This window comes from Scyliorhinus torazame, chromosome 6 (genome assembly GCF_047496885.1).
Source record: "Scyliorhinus torazame isolate Kashiwa2021f chromosome 6, sScyTor2.1, whole genome shotgun sequence".
NCBI classification, from domain to species: domain Eukaryota; kingdom Metazoa; phylum Chordata; class Chondrichthyes; order Carcharhiniformes; family Scyliorhinidae; genus Scyliorhinus; species Scyliorhinus torazame.
Window position 1 is genome coordinate 88,226,325 of NC_092712.1, and position 26,797 is coordinate 88,253,121.

The window sequence follows — 26,797 nt, forward strand, 5'->3', positions numbered from 1 at the left end:
ACCCATCCTGCTCCGAAAACACGTGCGGGCGCACACGTTGGACCCGTTGGTCGAGAGAGACCATCTGTTACACGCTAACCCCCCAATACGCCTATGTGGCGTTCCCTGACGGCCAACAAGATACGGTCTCCCTACGGGACCTGGTGCCCGCCGGAATCCCACGTACATCCCAGCCACCAGTCCCACCCTCCCCTCCACCGCAGCACCTTACAGGAGGATCAGTCCTCCCGCCGCCCCTGCCTAGGCCCCCCCACCCACGGACGCCCCCTACAGGCGCCCCCTTCCCGTTTTTCCCACCAGCGCCGTCTAGGGGTGACGAAGCTGCCATGGAGATCGAAACCACGCTCCCGGAGTTGCAGACGCCCGAGCCCCCACCGGAGTCACCACCGAGGCTCAGACGATCACAGAGGATGACCAGGGCACCCGACCGACTGATTGCAACATTTTAACTGATCTGTAAATATTAAACACTGAATGTACATGTCTGACATACTTGTAAATAATCACTAAACACTGTAAGGAGGTATCACTAATTATAACTGATTATACCATGTTGTTACATTTTGTAGTTGCTGACCACCACCCCCGCTGGACTCTTTTTTAACAGGGGGTGAATGTGGTATTATCAGGTATTACGGTACCTGAGAGGCTGAAGTGCCATTGGTTAAACCTAGGGGTTTTACCATTGGCTGTAGCGTATGGGAGCTCCACCCCGATAGGCGGGGTATAAGAACCCGTGCCGTCCCAGCAGCCCTCATTCTGTACCTGAGCTGCTGGGGAACACTTCTAGCTTATTAAAGCCTTCAGTTGTGCTACAACCTCGTTTTAGTAGTTATTGATCGTGCATCAGTTCCCAACTCCATTTCCTGAAAAATAAAAGTCAGACAAAGCACTAAACACTAAAGTTCTTTATTACAGGTAAAACTGTACCTGTAGCTGGCTGGATATACAACAAGCATCTTAACAGCTTAGACACAGGACAGTGTTCACTATTCAGATTCCAAAACACAGTTCCATATTGGAAAGAATGCTGCAAAATATACATCAGGTGCAATAAAGTCACTTCACAATAAGTTTTTTTTAACTTCACATTTTATGACTCTGTAGATCCTGCTAAATACATGGAATGCATATCCTAGCCTGTTAAATGGACATGACTAAGACAGTTACACAGTTTGTTCAGTCAATGGTCTTCTCCAACCCAACAAATACAAATTCACATTCAGTCTTAATAAGCTTTATTTAAATGGAATCAGTGGTTGGTAATGTTTCAGCAAAAAATCACAGTGTGAGCAAAGTAGAATTTCACAGGTGTTTGTGCAACAGAGATACAATCATATTCGCAAAGTGCTCCAAGTATCGTGCGGTGAACGATCGAGTCAGCTTTGATCTAGGTTAGGCAGCAGTATGTCCAAGCGGTGCTGTACTTTACTGTGACTATTCTGGCGTTTCATGCTATTATTCTGAATTCATCTCATTTAGAGCAGAATGTTAGCAGCAATGCTTGAAAAATTAAACATGTGTAAGATCACCAGATAACTACAAATATGGAAGGCATATTATTTATCATAATTCATCCATCCAGACATCCTCACCTCCCACTGGTGTGCATCAAATTGTTTTTTAATTTATTCTAGGGATTTTGCCCCCCCATCCAACAATTTATACCACATGTTGGTCACTCTTTGTTTGAACTATGAAGAACTATTTCCTGGCATCAGACTTACAAGTACTATTCACTAGTTTGAACCTGTGCCTCTTTCTTCTACGGTCACAATTTAAAGCAATATTCTGGGTTAAATGCCCTGACTCTGAACCAGCTTTATATCTTCAAACAGGCACCGCTGACACCTCCTTTTGAAACTGAGTTCCTCCAACCTTTCTTGATAATTTAAAGTCTGCTACTGCCTTCAGTGTTGGAAAATCACTCTTACTTTACAGGCACCAGAACTCAGTACAGGGTGTGACTTGTCAGCCCTTCCGCCAGCGGCACCTTCTGATCCCACTGAAGCTGACCCCTCCACACAGCGAGTTCCCTGGCGAGTGAGCCATGCAAATGCCAGTAGACTTTGACGGAGCTGGAAGACCCCGCCGGCTGGCCAATGGCCTGCAACAGCCCCACTATGGGAGGGCCAGAATATTCAACACAGGTTGCAGAGCATGTATTTAGATTACATTCCCTTCTTATGAGTAGCACTTTACGTTTTTCTGCAGCTGTTTAATGTCCCATCGTTCCGTCCATTTACATACATTTGAAGTCACGCTGTAATTTCTGAGCTTGCTCTTCCAGTTCCACTTACCCTCCTAATTTGACCCTCTGCTAATTTGAATTGGCCGGCATTTTCTGCATGGCGAATGCGGTGAACCACTCAAATGGCCGCTGACTTTGGTGGGACTGGAAGATCCAGCCAGCCGGAGTTCCTAAGTTTCCAGATGGGCCGATCTGTGATTTTCTTTGTGGGTATGTGCCTTTACACCGGTTGCATGATTGAAGCCCAAATGGCCCTTCGTCAGTGTTCAGCCATTTCCTGCCTCAGTATGCTTTTGTGTTAGTGTATAGCCAATACCTCTTCATTACCACAAGCTAAATGGTATAACTAGCTTATAAGATTTAATGCAAATTTGATCATTGCTGGGAGTGGAAGACCAAGTCAGAGTTTTAATTCAAAGCTTCCCATTTCCAAATCCAAGAACACCACGTATGGTAACAATATACTAGTACATTAAAACATCATCATTCAACACAGTACAGTTTGATTCTAAAGTGCACAGCCTCAATCTGAGGTGAACTAGACATTACTCCAAGTTCTACAAAGGAAACACTTTCACAGACACTGAACACTATCCAGTTGCCAACAGAGTTGTCATTTGCCATTTCTTTATAGCATGAAGAGCAACATACATTGCACGTGTGAACTCCTGGTCTGAAGATTCCAAACAATGAACTCTCAAATTCAAGTACAGCAACTAAAAATATTTCCTTCCCCATCAAAACAGATGGAAAATATCTAAATTTGACACTTTAACGCAGAGTTTAAATAATGAAAGTTTCACAGAGAACTGAAGCACAGGTCTTCTAAATTATTCTTTTGAAGAAAGCAAAAGAAGGAGCCCGATTTTCAAATCAGAAAACTGCACTTTTAGGATCCTTAAAGCTTTGTTAACAGAGGCCTTTATAAGTAATAACAGAAATGATGTGAATTATTGGTGTGTAACATCCACCGGGGTTGCTAAAGGACAATAACAAAATATCTAAATGGGTTCTAACTTTCCCTGTTTACTGTTATTACATTTCAGCGCTTAATGCATCAGCACAATTTGTCTGACGTGTGACAGATGGTTGGCTCGTACCTTGTTTAACTTTGAAAAATGTATAATTGCATTAAATAACTTCTAATATCCATAATTCCACATTGAGAGTCTTACGCCCTGTAGTAAGGGCTAAGGTCACACGAGACTAGTTTAAAGATAAATAATGAAGTACATTCACACAATAGCAACACCTCCATTGTATTAGGGCAGATGTCTTGAACTTTGCAGTCACAGGTCCTGTCCAAGTCGCTCTATTTCCTCAATGAGGAAATCAATGTCTTCTTGTGTAGCTGCTGGGTTTGAGATGACCATGCGGAAGAAATTAACTTTGTCACCTTGCGGCTGATAACTTACCATGGTGGTCCCAAATGACATCATCCTGGTTTTAATCTGTGGAGCCACCTAAAACAGCAAACTGCAAGTTAGTATCTGTTCTTTTATTAGGAGCTTTAACACATTTTGCTATTTCAACTCATGGTTAGGAATGGAATACTAACATGGGACTAATCTGAATTTCTCACCTGTTCACTTATAAGCTACTATCCATTCGTTGCCATCAAAACACTATAAATCAGGGCTCCATCTGTAGATTTATCACAAATAAGTATCCCAGGAGTACAAATTGTACCTGGTTGCCCAGAGGTCCAAGCATGAGGACCCTGGGAGCATGTTAATATTTGCAGATGACCCCCCAGTACAAATGCTTGAAAATCACCACTTCAAAATGTGACGTGTGCTTTGTAGGAGAGAAGAAATCTATGTTGTAACATGCACAAACTGCAATGCTGCAAGTGTATGAATAGGAGTGAGAGATGTGGCAAGAAGATTATGAAAGCTTTCGGGCTTGCTATACTGACAGGTTGCACCCAAAAGGCGGCGTGGCCGGTAGATGCTGGGAAATCCCTTGTCCGGGATGTACGCGGCTCGTCACGCCTCCAGAGATCTAACGTGACCTCACGAGACGTCGCAGTCTGAATCCAGCCCATAATGGGCAGGATCACAATTTGGCAAATCTGCATACTAGAGTGAGACAGCCAGTCTCACTCTAATATGCACTCCCCTGATCTATTCTAAGTGTTGGGATCTAACCCCTTTGCCTCAGAGATCTTGAGCGAGCGCCATTCAGTGCTGGTCCCCACAAACGGTGACCAGACAGAATGCACTTGGTTAAGGGATACATTTTGGTCAAGATACAGGAAGAACTCCCCTGTTTTCTTTCAATGCAGCCATGGAATCTTTCAGAAGTCTAACAGGGAGGAGAGATGGGACTTTGGTTAAACATCTCATCTGTAAACCAGCGAGCTGAATTTTAACAGCCCTACAGGTGGGCTGGAAGGCAGGAGGGCTGGTAATATGGTGGAGGCAGGGATCAGGAAGGTATCCGGTCATCATTCCACCACCAGGGCACCGTAACAGTATTGGGGACTTTAACGGCTCGGCTGGCTACCGGGTGGCCACTTGAGTCAGTTAATTGCACAATTGAAGGCTACTTCCGCTCATTCACCAACAATTTGCCAATGACAGGAGAGCCCACTGCCAGATAAATCCTGATGGCCTCACAGTTAGTTCCCAGAAGGGGGGGGGCCTCCTTTATGGACTGCTCCTGTGGTTATGGCATCCCTCCCCACCCCATTTTATGGGACCTACCTACCTGGCCCCTGCTCTTTACAATAACATATCTTGACATTGAGGGCATCCTGCCATGGAGGCATGTTCTACTTCACCTTGAATCCTCAACAATGGCCATCCGTATTTTTCATAAATTAAAAGAAAAATTCCAATTAAGGGACAATTTAGCGTGGCCAATCCACCTAACCTGCACATCTTTGGGCTGTGGGGTGAGACCCATGCAGACACAGGGAGAATGTGCAAACTCCACATGGACAGTGACCCGGGGCTAGGATCGAACCCACGCCCTCTGTGCCGTGAGACAGCAGCGCTAACCACTGTGCCACCATGCCGCCTGTCTTTTTTCCTCTGATTTCTTCACTATGGTGACCAAAATCAGACGCCGTATGCATTAGGCCATGCGGTCACCATGTGGCCATCTGTAATGGTGCAGCTGAGGTTGCTGAGCTTCTCGCCCTCTGATTGGGCTGGCAGCACCGGCAGATGCGCTGCTGTCCTCCATTTGATGATGGTCCCAGCATTGGCCACTTATTGGCTGCTGCAAGTAAAATGCTACCGAGGTTCCCGTTGCAGGCCCAGGCGGACCCACTTCCTGCAGTGAGACTTCTCTTAAGAATATTACAGCACAGAAGAAGGCCATTTGGTTCAGTGTGCCTGTGCTGGCTCTTTGCAAGAGCAATCAGCTAATGCCATTCCCCTGCAGCCCTGCGAACCTTTCCTCTTCCAGTAATGATCCAATTCTCTGACTGTGTAGCACTCCCTCAATGCTGCATTGAAATGTTAACCTAGATCCTCAAATTGAGATGTGACTAGAACAACCTGTTAAGCACACAGGGAGAAGTGTTGTGTGCACCAGCCTCTCACCCTGGCGGGACCACAGCTGTTCAGCTCCACCTTTTGAAGGCTGCCCAACCTGTCAGATTCACTAAGCAAGCAGTCCCCAGTGTATTTTCACCTGGTTGACCCTGGTGTGTTATGTACACCTCGGAAGTCTGTCTCTGCAGGCTGTTGAAGTCAGAATTATGGGTTAAATCCTGAGTTAATTAGAGATCTAAGTTTTGAAACTACATACCCAGCAGCAACCCACCTGAGTTAAGTCCAGAAGTGGGCAGGATCATATCAGCTTTTGGGTCAATAACAGCCCCACCAAGATTGGAGAGGAAATGGTTTTCAATGAGCTTCTGCTCCCTGTGACCCCACCCCAGCTTCCCGTGACCCCACCCCAGCTTCCCGTGACCCCACCCCAGCTTCCCGTGACCCCACCCCAGCTTATGAATACAGTTGATTACACTCAAACCTGCACTTCCCAAACTCCCTCCCGCCTTTGGCAGTTAACATTCCGTTCTCCCTTCTCATCTCTGGAAATTGGATTTGAATCAAATGGGGAATCCTCACACCCCTTTGGCCGTAGGGGTTCTATCTGAAATAAATTTGGGTGAAATAAACCCATGTAGTGGTGCAAGTGAGCAGGAGATTACAGCTAACATAGCCCCAGGCGTCTGCTCAGGCTGCCAGGAACCAATGAAAAAAATGAAAAATGAAATGAAAATCGCTTCTTGTCACGAGTAGGCTTCAAATGAAGTTACTGTGAAAAGCCCCTAGTCGCCACATTCCGGCGACTGTTCAGGGAGGCTGGTATGGGAATTGAACCCGCGCTGCTGGCCTGCGTTGGTCTGCTTTAAAAGCCAGCTATTTAGCCCTGTGCTAAACCAGCCCCGACACTGCCTGATGTGTAAGACTGTTGTTGGGCTGTCCTAGAAAGGGTGGCATTTGGACCCTGTTCCACACGTATCCATTACTGCCACGTTTGTATATTTTCATTTGCAGGAAACAGTTGCCGATTATTACAGATGATACAATCACTGTTCATCCTCTGTTCCCCCTGAATAAATATGTTACATCCATCCCATGCTTTTCAGGTCAGCAGACAAAATCAGGGATATTCATCTCCAATTCCGCCAGTTTTCCACACATTGATGAGCTGCGGAAGGCTGAATTAACTCTATTTTGCGAAGGCATGTATTTTACATTATTGCTGCATTAGCAACACTTGAAATAATGAACACCTGTGGCCGGTGCCAATGGAGGCTTTCTATAAACGAAGAGGCCGCCACCAGGGAGTAAGATTGATTGCCTGGTGATTGATTCATGCCCCTTTTGTTGGATCTAGCAGAGTCCAGATGGCCTGAAGGAGCATGGCCATCTCCTTTAAGCTGCTGCAGGTGTCAGAATCTTGCTGAAGCCAAGACTTTCTGCCTTCCCCATAAACAAGCCCTGTGGGAAGTGAGCTTTAGTAACTTGAGGAAGTAGACGAAAATTGAACATTAATTTATTTTAACCAGATACAAAGTTCTGTGGAAAGCAACATCTCGCTCCCAGTACAATCCTTGCTGGCAGGACTAGTCTAGGCCCTGCTTTGGGCTAGCTTATATATCAGTACTGTCATGATATCCACATTCACATATCATGGTGCAATCACACACACACACTGATGGACAGGTAGTTGGACCAACCAACACACACACAACATCGCAGCCAATCACCAGTGAGAGCACGCACTATAAAACAGGGAACACCACAGTTCCCGCTGATTCTACCAGGAGATAGCTCAGAGCACAGAGCTCACAGCGCGCCACTCAGACATACACCATGTGTTGAGTGCCTCACTAAGATAGTGCTGGGGCTGGGTCCACAGGTTAGCTGGTGAAGTACAAACCACAGCCAGAAGTTAATAGTTATTATTATACAGAATAATAAAACAGAGTTGTACCATCTACAACCGTGTTGGTTTGGTTGTGTATCGGAACACCCAACACGACATGATACTAGGACTGGAAACTTGCCAGCGACTGTGAGATCTACCTGCCACTCTTCAGAAACCCGCCATCCTGCGCCATGGAAACCATCAGCCCGCCGCAGCTGCTCCGGATCGCTGGAAATCTTGGCGTCAACTGGAAGCTGTTTAAACAGCGCTTCCAGCTCTTCCTAGAAGTCACAGACAGGGAGAATGCATCGGATACCAGGAAGATCGCCCTCCTCCTCTCCATGGCGGGGCAACACGCCATCCACATCTACAACTCCCTGGCATTCGTGGAAGGCGAGGACAAGACGAAGTACAAGACGGTCCTTCTAAAATTGGAGGAACACTTCAGCGTGGAAGTCAATGAGAGCTTCGAGAGGTACCTCTTCCAGCAGCACCTGCAGGTTAAGGATGAGCCTTTTCAATCTTATTTGACACACCTCCGTATCCTCGCGCACTCCTGCGGCTATGAGGCCACCTCCGACTCCATAATTCGGGATCAGATAGTTTTTGGGGTCACCTCGGATACCCTACGCCAGCAGCTCCTCAAAATAAAGTGCCTCACCCTAGACACTGCCATCGAGACCTGCGTCCTCCACGAAAACGCGCCCAGCCGGTACTCCCAATTCCAGACGGCTGAATCGGCGCGGCAGGGGTCCTACGAGGCAGAGCGGGTCCAGTCGATTGAGTTCCTCCCGGCTTGCGGCCTGGACGAGGGCGGCCATTTAGCGCGCTTTCCGAGGCCTCCCGCGCTTGTACGTGCCAAAAGAGGGGACGTCGACGCAGAGGGACGGGATGCGCAGGCGCGTTCTACGCAGGACCGCACCGCGCATGCGCAGTGGCGCAACGAACGCCATGACGTCACGACATGCAGCAACTGTGGATCCGCACACTTAAAGCGGCAATGTCCGGCCAAAGTGCGACAATGCTTCCGCTGTGGCAGGATGGGCCACTACGCTGCCTACTGTCGAGCAGCTCAACCTGCCAACTCCCCGAAACTCCGCCAGCCTCGCAGGGAGGGATGTGCGGGCCATTCAGCCCCCATACACCGAGTCATACCCTGACGACGTACAGACTGGTGATACCGACGACCGGGAACCCTTCTGCGTTGCGGTAATAAACAAGAACCGGATGTCCCCAGTCGGACCCACCAGCCGATGCCAGTGCACAGCATTAATCCGGGCGATGAATGGTGTGCCACCCTAACGGTCAACCGATCACCAATCACATTCCGCTTAGACACTGGTGCCTCCGCCAATCTCATTGCATGGTCAGCCTTCCACACCTTGAAGGTCAAACCACCGATTCTGCCATCCCACTGTCAGCTGGTTGATTATAACGGAAACGTTATCCCGGCCATGGGGTCCTGCAGCTCGAGGTTGCACACAATTCACATGCAGCCACACTGTCTTTTGAGATAGTTGGATCCTCAAAGGACTCTCTGTTGGGCGCACAGGCGTGCAAGATCCTCCACCTCGTTTAGCGGGTACACAATTTGTCTCCAGAAGGCACGTCCGATTTCCCGGATGCAGACTTTAGGGCGCAGCTCCACTCGCTCCTCGCCCACAACCAGGAGGTTTTCGAGGGCATGGGCACACTGCCCTACACTTACTGAATACAGCTCAAACCGGACGCCACCCCGGTCATTCACGCACCTCGCAGAGTCCCAGCACCACTCAAGGACCGCCTCAAGCAGCAGCTGCAGGACCTGCAGAACCAAGGAGTGCTTTCCCGAGTCACGGAGCCTACACCATGGGTCAGCTCCATGGTGTGCGTCAAGAAGCCCTCTGGCGAACTCCGGATCTGCATCGACCCGAAAGACCTAAACAATAACATCATGAGGGAACACTACCCCATACCCAAACGGGAAGAAATCATGAGCGAAATGGCCCGGGCTAAAATTTTCACCAAGCTTGATGCCTCACAGGGTTTTTGGCAGATTCAGCTGGATCAGTCCAGCAGGAAGCTGTACACTTTCAATACTCCCTTTGGCAGATACTGCTACAATAGAATGCCGTTTGGCATCATCTCGGCATCCGAGGTGTTTCATCGAATCATGGAACAGATGATGGAGGGCATCGAAAGGGTACGAGTCTATGTTGACGACGTCATCATCTGGTCCACCACACCACAGGAGCACATCAGTCGTCTCCAGCGTGTCTTTGCACGGATACGAGATCAGGGCCTGCACCTCAACCGAGCCAAGTGCTCTTTTGGCCAAACTGAGCTAAAGTTTCTGGGGAACCACATATCCCGGTCAGGAGTGCGGCCGGATGCCGACAAAGTGGCAGCCATCGCAGCCATGCCGCAGCCGGCAGACAAGAAGGCAGTGTTACGCTTTCTCAGGATGGTCAACTTCTTGGGGAAGTTTATTCCCAACCTTGCCTGGCACACAACGGCTCTTCGCCACCTGGTCAAAAAGACAACGGAATTCCACTGGCTGCCCGCACACCAGAAGGAATGGGAGGAGCTCAAGATCAAGCTCACCACCGCCCCGGTATTGGCGTTCTTCGACACTACTCGGGACACAAAGATCTCGACTGATGCCAGCCAGTCCGGCATTGGGGCGGTACTCCTGCAACGGGACGACACTGCATCATGGGCCCCGGTCGCCTATGCCTCGCGGGCCATGACCCCCACAGAACAGCGCTATGCGCAGATTGAAAAGGAGTGCCTGGATTTGTTGACCGGCATCGCCAAATTCCACGATAATGTGTATGGTCTTCCGCAGTTCACTGTGGAGACCGACCATCGCCCTCTGGTCGGCATCATTCAGAAGGACCTCAACGATATGACCCCTCGCCTCCAGCGCATTCTGCTCAAGCTCCGGAGGTGCGACTTCCAACTTGTCTACACCCCGGGAAAGGACCTCATCATCGCGGATGCCCTGTCCAGAGCAGTGAGCACACCGCCCGAATCGGAGGGGTTCGTTTGTCAGGTCGAGCCAAGAATGGTCTTCTTTTGCCGCTTCATACGACTTCACACACGTGACGTCCAGTCCCTTTGCATCCCCAGTCGAATGGCAAGGCGGAAAAGGGCGTCCATATCGTGATACGGCTCCTCTGCAAGGCTGCTGATGCTGATTCTGACTTCTGTTTAGCCCTGCTGGCCTATCGCTCGGCCCCACTGTCCATGGGCCTCTCGCCAGCCCAGCTGTTGATGGGTCACACCCTCAGGACCACTGTGCCGTCCTTTCATGTTCCTGAACCCGACCATGCTCCAGTACTGCGAAGGATGCGACAGCAGCGTGCTCAGCAGAAAGTGGCACATGACGCTCGGGCAACTGATCTTCCTGCCCTGGCGCCTGGAGACAATGTCCACATACACCTACCGGAGGGTGGCTGGTCGGCAACCGCCGAGGTTCTCCGCCGCGTGGCTCCCCGCTCGTTCCTGGTTCGCCTGCCTGATGGCTCCATTCGCCGGCGTAATCGGCGGGCCCTTCGGCTGCTTCCGCGCTCGCTACGAGATCATGCACCGGTGCCATGCCCTCCTGTTGTCCCTGGTGTCGACTTCATTGAGCTTCCTGCCACTCTGCCTATTCCTCTCTCGCCCATGGCCAGGCCCATTCCTGAGCCGGTGGATCCTGACCCACCCTTGAGGCGGTCAACCCGAATTCGTCGCCCATCTAATAGACTGGACTTATGAGCCTGTTTGAATATTGGACTCACTGAATTGTTTTACTATACTGTTAACGTGTTTCTTTCTTGTCGTTCCAGAAGTTCTCTTTCGATGTTTGCTGATTGCATTTGTTTTGTTATTGGTACAACCTCGTTGTTCTGTTGCACCTGACACCTTCCTCTGTATATAGTTTAGTCTCATGTACATGTTGTAAATATTGCACACACATACTCAGATACACTCAGTACACACCAATATTTATTACCATGTAGGCACATATCCTTGTGAAAAGGGGGGATGTCATGATATCCATATTAACATATCATGTTGCAATCACACACACACACTGATGGACAGGCAGTTGAACCAACCAACACACACACAACATCGCAGCCAATCACCAGTGAGAGCACATGCACTATAAAACAGGGAACACCACAGTTCCCGCTCATTCTACCAGGAGATAGCTCAGAGCACAGAGCTCACAGTGTGCCACTCAGACATACACCATGTGCTGAGTGCCTCACTAAGATAGTGCTAGGGCTGGGTCCACAGGTTAGCTGGTGAAGTACGAACCACAGCCAGAAGTTAATAGTTATTATTGTACAGAATAATAAAACAGAGTTGTACCATCTACAACCATGTTGGTTTGGTTGTGTATCAGAACACCCAACACGACAAGTACATAACAACCCCCCGGCAGGTGGCCTCTGCCCCATACCCGGTAAGCTTGTCCCACAGGAAGGTTAATGATGGTTTTTCCGTGGTCATGGTTATGGCATCAGCCAAAAGTCTTTCAACTGGCTGACTGCCAACGGGGTGACAGTTGGGGGCCAGCGGGAGGGCAGTGGTGGGTGGGGGCCGTATTTTGCATCTCACTGCACTTATGGTGACATAACCATCAAAAAGGAAACTCTTGATGCATATTTTTTTTTAAATAATCATGTAAGTACACTTATGAAGGTTTAACATGCAAACTTTGAAACAAAATAGTAGCTATACTGAGTTCCATGGGTACAGAGTGTTAGAACCATAGAACCATAGAATTCCTGCAGTGCAGAAGGAGACTATTCAGCCGATCGGATCTGCAACGATCCTCTGAAGGAGTACTCTACCTAGGCTCACTCACCCGAACACCCACCCTCACCCCATAACCCCATCACCCACCTAACCTGCACATCTTTGGACATTAAGTGGCAATTTACCACGGCTAATCCACCTAACCTGCGCACCTTTAGACTGCGGGAGAAAACCAGCGCACCCAGAGGAATCCCACGCAGATACGGGGGAAAAGTGTAAATTCCACACAGTCACCCAAGGCCTGAATTGAACTCGGGTCTCTGGCGCTGTGAGGCAGCAGTGCTAACCGCTGTGTCACCGTGCTGCCCCTACAAAATTAATGACCTCATCTTTTTTTGAACAATTGTATTTTACAGTGAGGTGGGAGGGGGTGCCCTCATAACATGGAGAGCGGCCTTCCCACCCACCCACTATCTCCCATTTCACAGTGAGCATAAAGCTGTCTCTTGGACATATTGGGGTCCTTAAGTGGCCAAATAATGGTTTCTTAAGGGACTCATTCCATCCCCACCACTATTTTACCCAGAGCATGGAATGTTGGGGCGACCTCGGTGGTTTGATATAACTGAATGTTCGTTAGGCCATAGAATCTATACTGTGCAAAAGAAGGTAATTCAGCCCATCGAGTTGGCACTGACCCTCCGAAAGAGCACTCTACCTAGGCCCACTCCACCCCCCCTCATCCCTGTAACCCTGCGTGTTGACCATAGCCAATCCACCTAACCTGCACATCCCTGGACACTATGGTCAATTTAGCATGGCCAATCCATCTAACCTGGTAATCTTTGGACTGTGGGAGGAAACCAAAGCACCTGGAGGAAACCCACACAGACACTGGGAGAAAGTGCAAACTCCACACAAACAGTCACCCGAGGCCAGAATTGAACCTAGGTCCCTGGCATTGAGAGGCACATCTGAGCTGGTATGTTAAAAGTAAATCATGCTGGTGTGGGTTCACACTCACTTACAGGCAAGACCATGGAAGGGTGGCAGGTTTCCTTCCCGAAAGGACATTAGATAAATCATCACTGTTTACTTGTTCTGAAGATGGATTGTGATCACAATTTGTCGTTCTATTTTAAGATGCTTCTTTTAAATGATATTCCTTGCAAGGGTTCGATAACTCTTAACAAAATTAGAAATAAAATGGGCCCAACAAGTAACTGTACCAGAAGATGTGATTGTGTTTCCCACAATCATAGCATTTTTCTTATTAGCAGACCACTGACGTTCCACGGTAGTCGCAGTAACATGTTATTAATGTTGACTGATTTGATTACAATTTGCCTTGCCTGATGCAATTCATCCAGCTAATTGTGATGTGTTGCCTAGAATCCATATCTGTGCATATCGTTCTGCTAGTTCAAGTGTTTTCCGCTAGTTCTAAATGTCTATCCAAAATGCACTCCCTCTCAAGACGTGAAGGACAACATTTCTAAAGATCAATCAAACCACAAATTTTGTTTTGGTTTCCTGACCTGCATCAATGAAACTTGACTTTGCCGCTTAACATATGGTGAAAGCATGTCAAAAAATCCACAGATTTATTCTTCTGTTTTCAACCTGTTCAAATATGATTAATGTGACTGTTATATTTGTCTTGGGGTTAATTGGTCTTGGGGACCAGTTAGAGTTTTCATGGCCTAATCATTTTTGATCTGTATGATCTGTATGAATTCCAGTGCGGCTAATATAACTTGCAAATGTTTCTGCCACAATGCAAAAGAATAGCTGTATTTTGCATAATACTCGGGGAGCAGATTGGTCAGCTCAGTTGGCTGGACGGGCTGGTTTGTGAGGCATCGGTGCCGGCCAACAAGCATCGGTTCGATTTCCGTACCGGCTGAGATTATTCACAAAGACCCTGCCTTCTCAACTTTGTCCTTCACCTGAGATGCGGTGACCCTCAGGTTAAACAACCACCAGTCAGCTCTCTCTAAAGGTAGAGAGCAGCCTCTGGGACTGTGGCTACATTTACATTTTTACTCATCACAGCACGCTCATTTTTACCCATTTCCTCCACCCTGAAAAATAATGTTATCATTAAGTCATGTGGGGTGAGGGCGGGAGGGGGTTTATGAGGTAATCCTAAACCCATAGTAGGGTGGGATAACCATCCACCGGCATTCCTGCCATAGATTTAATTTGGGTGGATGCACAAAGGCAATGTGGTCCCTACCTTCCATCCTACTGCCCGATTAAATGTGTCATGTGAGAGTCCCTTTAAGAAAAGTTTGTTTTATCAAATGGCTGCAGTGGTGTCATTGTGTGGGTGGAGCTGGAATGTGATTCTGCTTTTTACTTTCGTTTTGAGCTAGAAGCTCTTTTTGGCTCTCGTATCGCTTTCAGTTGGAGAGCTGCATTCAAACCAAGCAGATGTATACTGGTGTCTCTCTGTATGTAAAACAAGGTGTTTAGATCACTTGATAATTTAAAAGTGATAACTGTTCTCTGTAGAGAATTCAAACCTACTGTCTTTGTTAAAAGGTGTTTTGGCTTATGGATGCTGTTAGGAAAGTTACTAAGGGTTACCTATAGAGTACTGTATCTTTTTGGGGGGTTATCAGTGTTAGTAGTTGGTAAGATGTTTTCTGTGGGTTTATAAAATATTAATTAGATGCATAGAATAAACATTGTTTGTTTTAAAAATACTTTAGATCTCTGTTGCATCACACCTGTAAAGTGGGCCCTTGTGCTCCCCATAACCAAAATCTATTAACAGTTGTGGGTCAGGTGAACTCCATGATATACTTTGGTGTTCTCTAAATCCTGGCCCATAACAAACTGGGGGCTCGTGGGATAAAAGTCTATCTTTTGTGATTTGTTGGCTTAGTGAACTTAAAGGCAATAAGGGGTGAGCATATTTGTGTTTGCTTTTCAGGTGTGGTATTCCAGTTTAAGTAGAGAGTGTGTTGTGGACAAATGCTCTTTCAGAGGCTCTGAAGTTTTTGGGAGTGGAGAATGTCACACGCAGTACCTTACGGACAGAGACAAAAACAGGCTTTTAGATTTGGCAAAAACATTGCAGTTAACATTACCTGACAGAATACGAAAAGATGAGGTACTTACGGCGGTAGCTGAGCATTTAAAATTGCCTGAGATACAGTCGGACTCATGGGAAATGGCAAAAATTCAGTTACAAATCAAGCAACTTGAACGTGAAAAAGAATTAAAGCAGCTTGAATATGAAATGAGAGTAAAAGAGAGAAGAAAGGAAAAAAGAAAGAATAGCCCTGGCAGAACAGAAAGAAAGAGAAAGGGAGGTACAGATCAGAGAACAAGAAAAAGAGAGAGAAAGAGATAGAGAAGAAAAAGAAAAGGAGAGAGAGGAAAGGGAAAAAGAGAGAGAGTTTGAACTTCAGAAAATGGCCATGAAACATGACAGTCAGTTAAAATTGGCGGATGTAAAGGGAAACGTACAGTTTGAGGAGAGTGATGAGGATAATAAGCTTGAGCGTCGTAGTTGAAGGCTAGGTGGGGATCTATTTAAATATGTCCAAGCATTGCCAAGGTTTGATGAGAAGGAGATGGAAGCCTATTTCATTTCATTTGAGAAGGTAGCTAAACAAATGAAATGGCCACAGGACATGTGGGTATTACTGATTCAAACAAAGTTGGTAGGTACAGCTAGTGAAGTGTTTCCATCACTATCAGAGGAGGTATCTAGGACGTATGAGGAGGTGAAAAAAATCTATCTTAGGTGCATATGAACTAATGCCTGAAGCCTACAGACAAAGTTTTAAAGATTTAAGGAAAGAACCTGGTCAAACATACATGGAGTTTGAAAGGATCAAACAGAGTAATTTTGATAGGTGGATAAGGGCTTTGAAAATAGACCAAACATATGAAGCTCTCAGAGAAATTATACTTTTGGAGGAGTTTAAAAATTCAATTCCTGATGTAGTGAGAACTCATGTGGACAAGCAGAGGGTTAAAACTGCAAGGTTAGCAGCAGAAATGGCAGGTGATGATGAATTAGTTCATAAATCAAAGTTTGGTTTCCGACATCAGTCTCAGCCTGTGAGGGATAAAAACAGTGGAAAAGAGAAATACTCAAGTGGTAGAGGTAAAGGAGATTTGATGAGAGATAATAAGGAGAGTGTACCTCGGATTAAAAAGGAAATCCAAGAGGGTGGAAGAGAAATGAAAAGTTTCAAATATTTTCACTGTAAGAAACTAGGCCATGTAAAGTCACAATGTTGGTTGTTGAAGAAAAGCATTTGGAAGGAAGATGTGATACCTTGTTAACGAACATCTATCAATCTCAGATTCCAAATTAACAACTGATTTACCATCAACTAACATTTGCAAAAGAGAGTCCCAAACTTCTATTACTCTTTGCGTCTAAATGTGGTGATGTTCCTTGTCTATATTGTAACAGACAACTGCTGATCACTGAGACAAACCCTCACCCCTCACCTCCATTCAAAGTAAATTCAATGTAATTGCCTCATCCTATTCTTCAATAGGCTGGAAACCCTAAATTGTGTTGTCCCGACACATTATAAATGAAAACAGACTTGCCTTCAGGAGCAAACTCCTTCGTTCTTCATTATCAGGTAGGTGTCGAATACTGTGAGGCAGGTACCAGAAGCAGACGTTGGTATGTTGTGGCTGAACAACAGAAACAGGGCATAAACGATCATTCAATCATCTGACTATTAACTTGTTTAAAGTGAATAGCACGTACTTAAACCATTTAATCTAACACTTCACTAAATGATATTTAAATCCTGATGCTATTGAATGGAGTTATTCAGCTTCCTATACACACCATACATGCATTGAAAGGAGGTTTCCTCTGTGTTTCATTCCACTACAAACAATGAAGTGGAGCAAGTCTTCCTGCTGAATCTTACCCTGATTTCCACTCTGGTTATTATTCTGAATCATGCTCTGATATTAACTTTGATTCTTGTGATTGTATCTGTCTTCCGTGGACTTTTACCTTAATTCATGCCTTTCGTTATACTGAATCTCACACTGCGTTTTACACTGACCCCTGCCTGAATTGTTACACAGTTTCTTATGCTTGTCCCGCACTCTTTTTACCTTTGCAATTATGACTCCCTGCTCCCCCCTCCCGATATTTGGGGCGGGGATTGTGAGGCTGTACTGCTGGCGTGCTGCCTCACACGAGGTAAACTCTGCACCATGTGAGTGAGCTATATAGCTCACATCTAGTGAGCTTACAATCCCTGTCTTTCTAAATTGCTGTTCCCGATTGTCTGAGGTGGAAACAGTTGTTGCATCTTTTACCTCAGAGCTGCAATTGTTCTTTTACTTTCAGATCAGACAGCAAGGTTTGAAGTATAGTCCAACAATGATCGGCAAGTGCTTCTCATTTTTATAAATGCTGCCATGCACGAGATGTTGCGTGACTTGGCTCTGTCTTATACCAAAACAATTAGTGATACGGTGACAACCCTCTATATCCATCTCTCGGAGGGAGCCTAGCCCAGGATCAGAAAGCTGTAAAACAGTTTTGTGGAGTCGGGGGTAATTCAGAGGAAAAGGGCAGGTTGTCGAGCTCAAGGGCAGATCATTGGGGTTGACAGCAGCTCTGAACACTGGAAGTTGGCTCAGCAGCAGAAATAATAGTTTATCAGAACTAGAAAGAAGATCTACTCCACGTCATCAAAATATAGCGTCACTATTTCACGGGTTCCATATGTGAATAGAACTGGAGTAAACTATATTCAATATATTCATATTTAGTGTCAAATTGAGTTTTGTATGCCCGCCATTGAAGGAGTTTGATTTTAACGCTTCCATCTTAGTAACTGAAAATAAATTTAAACATACTTTCCCATCAAGCACCATTTCGAATCCTTCTCTGTTCCTTATTTTGTTGTATAAGTAATCTGAAAGGTCCAAACACTTGTCAATCTGAGCCTCAAATCCCATGGTCCCCTGCAAGAAAGGTAAAAGTTTAATTTGCCTTAGATCAGTCGTGACGCAAGCATATTAACAAAACGTTGGGCACCTTTGGAAGTTCGCTGCTCCCTGATTTTCCTGGATGGGTCTTTCTGCACCAGTGACTGTGGTACTTTCATAAATGTAAGAACTGCAAGAGTTAATGAAATGTCTAGAGTAGCCACTAGAGGGAGCTACAGTTACAAGTATATAAGGCATTGATGCTAAGCCTTGTAGGAGTTAGAAGGTAGTAGAAGATGGTGAGGCATAGGAACGGTTGTGTACTTGAGAGTTCTGTAGTTAGAGATAGCATAGTTTAATATAGTAACCTTGCACTTTAGGAATGCATACGAATCTTAGTTAGTAGTGTTAATAAATTAGTTTTGTTTGTTAACAAAATTTGGTGTTCTTTATTCAACCCTACGCATCCAAGCTATCCAGGTAAAGAAAAGTTGAGAACACCACAGTGACCATCCAGAATCGAATAAGGGTGGGGGGAGGTGGCTGTAGAGGCTGGGTGAACAGTTCTTGGAACTGGACAAGTCCCATTCTGAAACCCAAACATCGGAGGTGCGTAGTAGCGATTAAGGGTAACTTTCTGCTACTGTGAGATAGCGACTGGTCTTTTCTCTCACCACTTTCCCATGGTAATATCATCTAGAATTTCACCACATGGGTTGTCTTTGATCCACGTGACTGCCAACATCCTTCCCACATACCACTTTGACTCAGGCCTGGAACTAGTAACCTCATAAAGATCTGCTATTTGAGATGATGCCATTATGGAGTTCCAACTGGTGTGGCATACACTGCGCAAGTCCATGCCCAATTACATTTTACATAAAGAAGTCCAATTATCAAAGCTTAAAAGGACTGCTGGAGGCAGTGTTGAAAAAACTCAAGGTAAGTATATTTAATTGAGGTTCTCACGTATTGTTCCAATGCTTTAGCCCTCCCCACACCCACTCCCCACACACTTCTCCCCCCAGATATGCCTCTATGCATCAAAAAGAATTGCTGACTCAGATTTGGTACAGGTGTTATTGAATTTTCAGGCCCTTTGTCCCCTCAAATGGTAACTTGTTTATAAGGGACCCAAACACGCAGACACCTTGGCCTGGATATTAAAATGAAAATGCTGCTAGTCTCCATCAATGACACTAATAACAACCCCGGTGTGCGAATACAAGTCAGACTGTAATGGCTGTTCTATCAGGACACCCTCCTGAATCACAAACCTCTAGCCCATTGTAACATAATGAGCTTTGACTTGAACGTGCAAGAGCCAACATGAAATCAGGATTTTTAAACTGACAGCCCTGAAGTCTTAGAAACAGTGGAGGTTGAAGTAAATGAGCTAGTTCTGGAAATTTCTGATCTTGACAGATAAAGCTTTTTAGGAACAATACAGCAATGTGTTGATCTCCATTGTCCTATAAATCCGTATATACTACACATACTCAGTTGGTAATTCTGGAAATATAAAAGTCTGTAAGAGTTCTGAACTGCTTGAACGTTGACATCAGAAAATAACTTTAAAGAGCATATTATTTTATCTGCTAGTTTATCCTTTGGCTTCAGTATAATGTTTGACCTTCAATAAAGATGAATAACTGGTTTTAACTTGAGCTGCCTTCTTTGTCTCTGCTTTAGATCAGAAGAATAGAATAGTAACCTGCAACATTTTCCACAGATATCTCATTGTTTGTCCAATGGTCTACTGTCACAGCTAGAAGATCATAAGAAATAGGAGCTGAAATCCGGCCTGCTCCACCATTCATGGCTGATCAGATTGTGGCCTTGACTCCTGCTCGTCATCCGTAACCCTTGACTCCCCTTTAGATCAAAGATCTGTCTAGTTCAGGCTTGAATGTATTCAATAGCCCTGCAGAAGGGAATTCTTAAAAACTAATGACCCTCTGTGAGAAACAATTCTGCCCCATTTCTATCTTGAATGCGAGACCTCTCATTTTAAAATTGTACATCCCTAATTCTAGATTCTGCATGAGGGAAAACATCCTTTCAGGAACTACCCCTTCAAACGACCTCAGAATATTATATGTTTCAATAAAGTCACCTCTCGTTCTTCTAAACTACGATGAGTATAAGCCCAACCTTGCTCAAACTTTCCTTATGGGGCGGCATGGTAGCACAGAGGTTAGCACTGTTGCTTCACAGTGGCAGGTACCTGCAGTGGCAGGTACCTGGGTTTGATTCCCGGCTTGGGTCACTGTCTGCACGGAGTCTGCACATTCCCCAAAACTGTGTGCATTTCCTCCGGGTGCTCTGGTTTCCTCCCACAAGTCCCGAAATATATGTTTGTTAGGTGAATTGGACATTCTGAATTCTCCCTCAGTATGCCCGAACAGGTGCCGGAATGTGGCGATTCGGGGATTTTCACAGTAACTTCATTGCAGTGTTAATATAAGCCGACTTGTGACACTAATAAAGATTATTATTATTGTAAAACAAACCCCTCATCCTAGTAATTAGCCAAATGAACATTCTTTGAACTGTTTCCAATGTAAATGTATCCATCCTTAAATAAGGAGAAACCAACATTTTATGGAGTACTGTAGGTGTGGTCTTACCAATGCATTGTTGTAGCAAGACGTTATTACTTTTATACTCAATCCCCCTTGCAATAAAGGCTAACATTTCATTTGCCGTCCTAATGCGGCATGCTGACATATTGTGATTCATCTACTAGGACATCCAGATCCATCTGTACGGCAGCATTCTGTCGTCTTGTTCCATTTAAATAGTATTCTCATTTTCTTTTCTTCCTACCAAAATGGACAACCTCACAATTTCCCAAGTATTAGTTCATCTGCCAATCCATTTAATCTATATCCCTTTGCAATCTTGTATCCACGTCAACACTTGCTTTCCTATCTATTTTTGAACTGTCAGCAAATTTAGCGACAATACAATCAGTTCCGACATCCTCGTAATTAGTATAGATAGTAAAGGATTGAGGCCCAGTACTGATTGTTGTAGCACTGGGCCAATTATCTATCCTTAGATTTCCTTGATAGGGTGAGATGTGCCACCTATTTGAACTGCTGCATGTCATGATATCCACATCAGCATATCATGGTACAATCACACACATACTGATGGACAGGTAGTTGGACCAACCAGCACACACATAACATCGCAGCCAATCACCAGTGAGAGCACACGCACTATAAAACAGGGAACACCACAGTTCCCGCTGATTCTACCAGGAGATAGCTCAGAGCACAGAGCTCACAGCGCGCCACTCAGACATAGTCCATGTGCTGAGTGCCTCACCAAGATAGTGATAGGGCTGGGTCCACAGGTTAGCTGGTGAAGCACGTACCCAAGCCAGTAGTTAGTTGTTACCGTTGTTTAGACAATAAAACAGAGTTGTACCATCTACAGCCGTGTTGGATCATTTGTGCATCAGAACCCCCAACACGACACTGCAGTCCATGTGTTGTAGGTACAGCCACAGTGCTGTTAGGGAGGGCATTTCAGGATTTTGACTCGGTGACAATGAAGGAGTAGTGATATAATTCTAAGTCAGGATGTTGTCTGGCTTGGAGGGGAACTTCCAAATGGAGGTGTTACCATGGGCGAAATTCACCGGTATCAGCGCGATGTCCGCCGACTGGCGCCCAAAATGGCGCAAATCAGTCGGGCATCGCGCCGCTCCAAAGGTGCGGAATGCTCCGCATCTTTGGTGCCCCGCCAGCTGGCGGACAAGGCCTTTGGTGCCCCGCCAGCTGGCGCGGAAATGACATCTCCGTGCGGCGCATGCGCGGGAGCGTCAGCGGCCGCTGACGGCATTCCCGCGCATGCGCAGTGGAGGGAGTCTCTTCTGCCTCCGCCATGGTGGAGACCGTGGCGAAGGCGGAAGGGAAAGAGAGCCCCCACGGCACAGGCCCGCCCGCGGATCGGTGGGCCCCTTTCGCGGGCCAGGCCACCGTGGGGGCACCCCCCGGGGCCAGATCACTCCGCACCCCCCCCCCCAGGACCCCGGAGCCTGCCTGCGACGCCTTGTCCCGCCGGTAAGGTAGGTGGTTTAATCTACGCCGGCGGGACAGGCATTTTAGCAGCGGGAATCGCGGGGGGGGGGGGGGGCCCGCCAACTGGCGGGGGCGATTCCCGCCCCCGCCGAATATCCGGTGGTGGAGAATTCGGCAACCGGCGGAGGCGGGATTCACACCAGCCCCCGGCGATTCTCCAACCCGGCGGGGGGGGTCAGAGAATCTCGCCCCATATGTCTGTTGCAATTGTACCTCTAGATGGTAGAGCTGTCTGGTTTGGAAGGTGGTGTTGAAGATGCCTGCTGTTTACCTTGTAAATGATACACATTGCTGTCATTGTGCATTGGTGGTGGAGGGGAGTGAATGTTTAAGGTGGTAGATGGGGTGTTTCTCAAGTGCTTTGCTTTGTCCTGGATAGGGAGGGGGTACTGCTGTTGGAGCCACACTCATGCTGACAAGTGGTGAGTATTCCATTACACTCCTGATTTGTGCCTTGTAGATATTGGATAGGCTTTGAGAAGTCAGAAGCTGAGTTACTCATCACAGAATTCCAACCATGGGGGCGCAATTCTCCACTCCCACGCCGGTTGGGAGAATCGCCTGGGCCCCAAAATTTCCGGGGCCGCCGGTCCGACGCCCTCCCGCGATTCTCCCAAGCGGCGGGAACGGCCCGGTCGAGTTTCGCGGGCCGCAGGCCGGAGAATCGCCGGAGACACCGAAAATGGCGATTCTCCGGCACCCCCGCTATTCGGAGGCCCGGATGGGCCGAGCGGCCAGGCCAAAACGGCGGGTTCCCCCCGGCGCCATCCACACCTGGTCGCTGCAGTCATGGGCGGTGCGTGAACACTGGAGGGGCGGCCTGTGGGGGGGGCGAGGGGGGATACTGCACCGGGGGGTACCTCAAATGTGGGGTGGCCCGCGATCGGTGCCCACCGATCGTCGGGCCGTCCTTTCTGAAGGAGGACCTCCTTCCTTCCGCGGACCTGCAAGATCAGTCCGCCATCTTCTTGCGGGGCGGACGTAGAGAGGACGGCAACCACGCATGCGCGGGTTGGCGCCGGCCAACCCATGCATGCGCGGATGACGTCCGTTATGCGGCGCCGGCCGCGTCATCTAGGGGCAGCACGGTAGCATTGTGGGTAGCACAATTGCTTCACAGCTCCAGGGTCCCAGGTTCGATTCCGGCTTGGGTCATAGGCTGGAGGTGCTGAACTTGGGAAGGGTGCTCTTTCCAAGAGCCGGTGTAGACTCGATGGGCCTAATGGCCTCCTTCTGCACTGTAAATTCTATGATTCTATGATTCTATGATCTATGCGGCGCCGCTTTTACGCGGGCGACAAGGTCTGGCGCGGGTAGATGACGCGGCCCCGATACTGGCCCATTGTCAGGGCCTGAATCGTTCTGCGCCGTCGTGAACCTCGACGGCGTTCACCACGGCGCGGCCACTTCGGCGTGGGTGTAGAGAATCCCGCCCCCCTGATCTGCTCTCATAGCCACAATATTTATATGGCTGGTCCAGTTCAGTTTCTGATCAATGGTACCTCCAAGGAAGTTGGACAATCAACCATGGTAATGCTGTTGAACATCAAAGGGTGATGGTTAGATTCTCTCTTGCTGGAGATGACACTTGTTTGACACATGTGTGGCATGAACGTTACTTGCCACTTATCAGTTAAAGCCTGAACGTTATCCAGGTCTTGCTGCACCAGTATCTGGGGAATTGTTAATGGTGCTGAATATTGTGCAATTGGCAACAAACAACCTTACTTCTGGCCTTATTATTGAGGGAAAGTCATTGATGTGTCAGCTGAAGATGATTGGGCCTGGGACACTGTGACATTATGTGAAATATTCAGAATACAAAGGCTAATGTATTATCAGAATTAACCACTAGATGGAGCTAGATTTTTAAAATAATCTTTATTGTCACAAGTAGGCTTACATTAACATTGCAATTGATTTGATTTATTGTCACATGTACCAAAGTATAGTGAAAAGTATTATTCTGCGTCCAAGGGAACGTACACAGTACGTACATAGTAGACAAAGAGAATAATCAACAGAGAACATTGACAAATGGTACATCGACAAACAGTGATTGGTTCTCGTGTGGAACAAGGGCCAAACAAAGCAAATACATGAGCAAGAGCAGCATAGGGCGTTGTGAACAGTGTTCTTACTGGGAACAGATCAGTCCGATGGGGAGTTATTGAGGAGTCTTGTAGCTGTGGGGAAGAAGCTGTTCCTATGTCTGGATGTGCGAGTCTTCAGGCTTCTGTACCTTCTGCCTGATGGAAGGGTCTGGAAGAAGGCAATGCCTGGGTGGGAGAGGTCTCTGATAATGCTGTCTGCCTTCCTGAGGCAGCGAGAGGTGTATACAGAATCAATGTGGGGGTGGAAAGCTTGTGTGATGCGTTGGGCTGAGTTCACCACACTCTGCAGTTTCTTGCGATCTTGGACCGAGCAGTTGCCATACCAGGCTGTGATGCAGCCGGATAGGATGCTCTCTATCGCACATCTGTAGAGGTTTGTGAGAGTCGATGCAGACATGCTGAATTTCTTTAGCTTCCGTGGGAAGTAGAGACGTTGTTGGGCTTTCTTGACGGTCGCATCAATGTGAGTGGACCAGGACAGACTGTTGGTGATGGTGACCCCCAGGAACTTAAAGCCATTGACCATCTCCACTTCAGAACCATTGATGCAGGCGGGAGTGTGTGTCGGGTTATGCTTCCTGAAGTTGATGATCAGTTCCTTGGTCTTTCTTACATTTAGTGAGAGGTTGTTTTCGGTATACCATGCAACCAAATGATTTATCTCCCTTCTGTAGTCTGATTCATCGTTATTTGAGATACGGCCCACTACAATCATATCAGCCGCAAACTTATAGATTGAGTTAGAGTTAAATCTTACCACACAGTCATGTGTGTATAGGGAGTAGAGGACTGAGCACACATCCTTGCGGGGCCCCGGTGTTGAGGACTAATGTGGAGGAGGTGCTGTTGACTGTCCTGACAGATTGCGGTCTGTTGGTGAGGAAGTCAAGAATCCAACTGCATAGGGAGGGGTCAAGTCCAAGATTGCAGAGTTTGGCTATTAGTCTTTTCGGGATAATGGCGTTTAAGGCGGTGCTGTAGTCGATGAACAGCAGTCTGACATAGGTGTCCTTGTTGCCGAGGTGTTCGAGTATTGATTGTAGAGCCAGGGAGATAGCATCTGCTGTGGACCGGTTGCGGTGATAGGCAAACTGCAGGGATCGATGACGTCTGGAAGGCTGGCAGTGATCCAACTCATGACTAGCTGCTCAAAGCATTTCATGATAACAGACGTCAGGGCCAGCGGTCGGTAGGCGTTGAGGCAGGCTACCTTGTTCTTCTTTGGTACTAGTATTATGGTGGTCTTCTTGAAGGAGGTGGGGACCTCAGAACGGAGGAGTGAGGTGTTGAAGATATCTGCGAATACACCCGCCAGCTGGTCTGCGCAGGCTCTGAGTGCTCGCCCAGGGACTCCGTCGGGGCCCGTCACTTTCCGCTGATTCACTTTCAAGAAGGCAGCTCTTACCCCTGAGGCTGTAATAGTGGGTAAGGGTGTGTCCAGGGCTGATGGGACGGGTGGCACTGATGCATTGGCTGACTGCTCAAAGCGGGCATAGAACTTGTTCAGATCATTGGGTAGGGATGCTCCAGCCCCAGATATTCCTCCTGGCCTTGCTTTATAGCCTGTGATCCTGTGTAGGCCCTGACATAGTCGCCATGCATTTGTGTTGTTGGCCTGGGACTCTAGTTTGATGCAATATTGTCTTTTTGCATCCCTGATGGCTTTCCATATGTCGTACCAGGATTTCTGATATAGGTCAGGGTCGTCAGACTTGAAAGCGCAATGAAGTTACTGTGAAAATCCCCGAGTCGCCACATTCCGGTATCTGTTCGTGTACACTGAGGGAGAATTCAGAATGTCCAAATTACCTAACAGCACGTCTTTTGGGACTTGTGGGAAGAAACCGGAGCACCCGGAGGAAACCCATGAAGACACAGGGAGAACATGCAGACTCTGCACAGACAGTGACCCAAACTGGGAATTGAACCTGGGACCCTGGCGATGTGAAGCAATAGTGCTACCCACTGTGCTACCGTGCCGCCCATATAAAGCACTGACTCACAGGCTTCTAGGAGAAGGTTGGAGAGGAGCAGTAAGAGAGTGTTGAGTACAGTTATAGATAGAGTGTAGAGACTGGTGTTAGTCGAGTGTAGATTGCAGATTACTATATTGTTTACTGTAGGAGTAAGTGGTCAAGCTTTGAAAAGTAGTGTAAGTAAAAGTTAGCTTTGTTAATGAACTTAGCTTCTGTGGTCTTTGTGAACACTACAACATCCATCCTGACAACTGAATCACAAAGAACACCACAGACACCACCCAGAGATACTCTTGC

General features: G+C 47.1%; 1 protein-coding gene across 1 annotated transcript in view; it reads right to left on the reverse strand.

The window, feature by feature from the left end:
* Window positions 1-893: 893 nt before the first annotated feature.
* gad2 (glutamate decarboxylase 2) overlaps window positions 894-26,797 on the reverse strand; it is a 206,639-nt gene continuing 180,735 nt past the window's right edge. The window contains exons 14-16 of the mRNA XM_072508448.1: window positions 18,245-18,352; window positions 16,964-17,053; window positions 894-3,714 (exon numbers count right to left, since the gene is read on the reverse strand). Of these exons, the coding sequence (XP_072364549.1) occupies window positions 3,541-3,714; window positions 16,964-17,053; window positions 18,245-18,352 (372 nt within the window). The 3' untranslated portion in view covers window positions 894-3,540. The remainder of the gene's footprint in view (window positions 3,715-16,963; window positions 17,054-18,244; window positions 18,353-26,797) is intronic.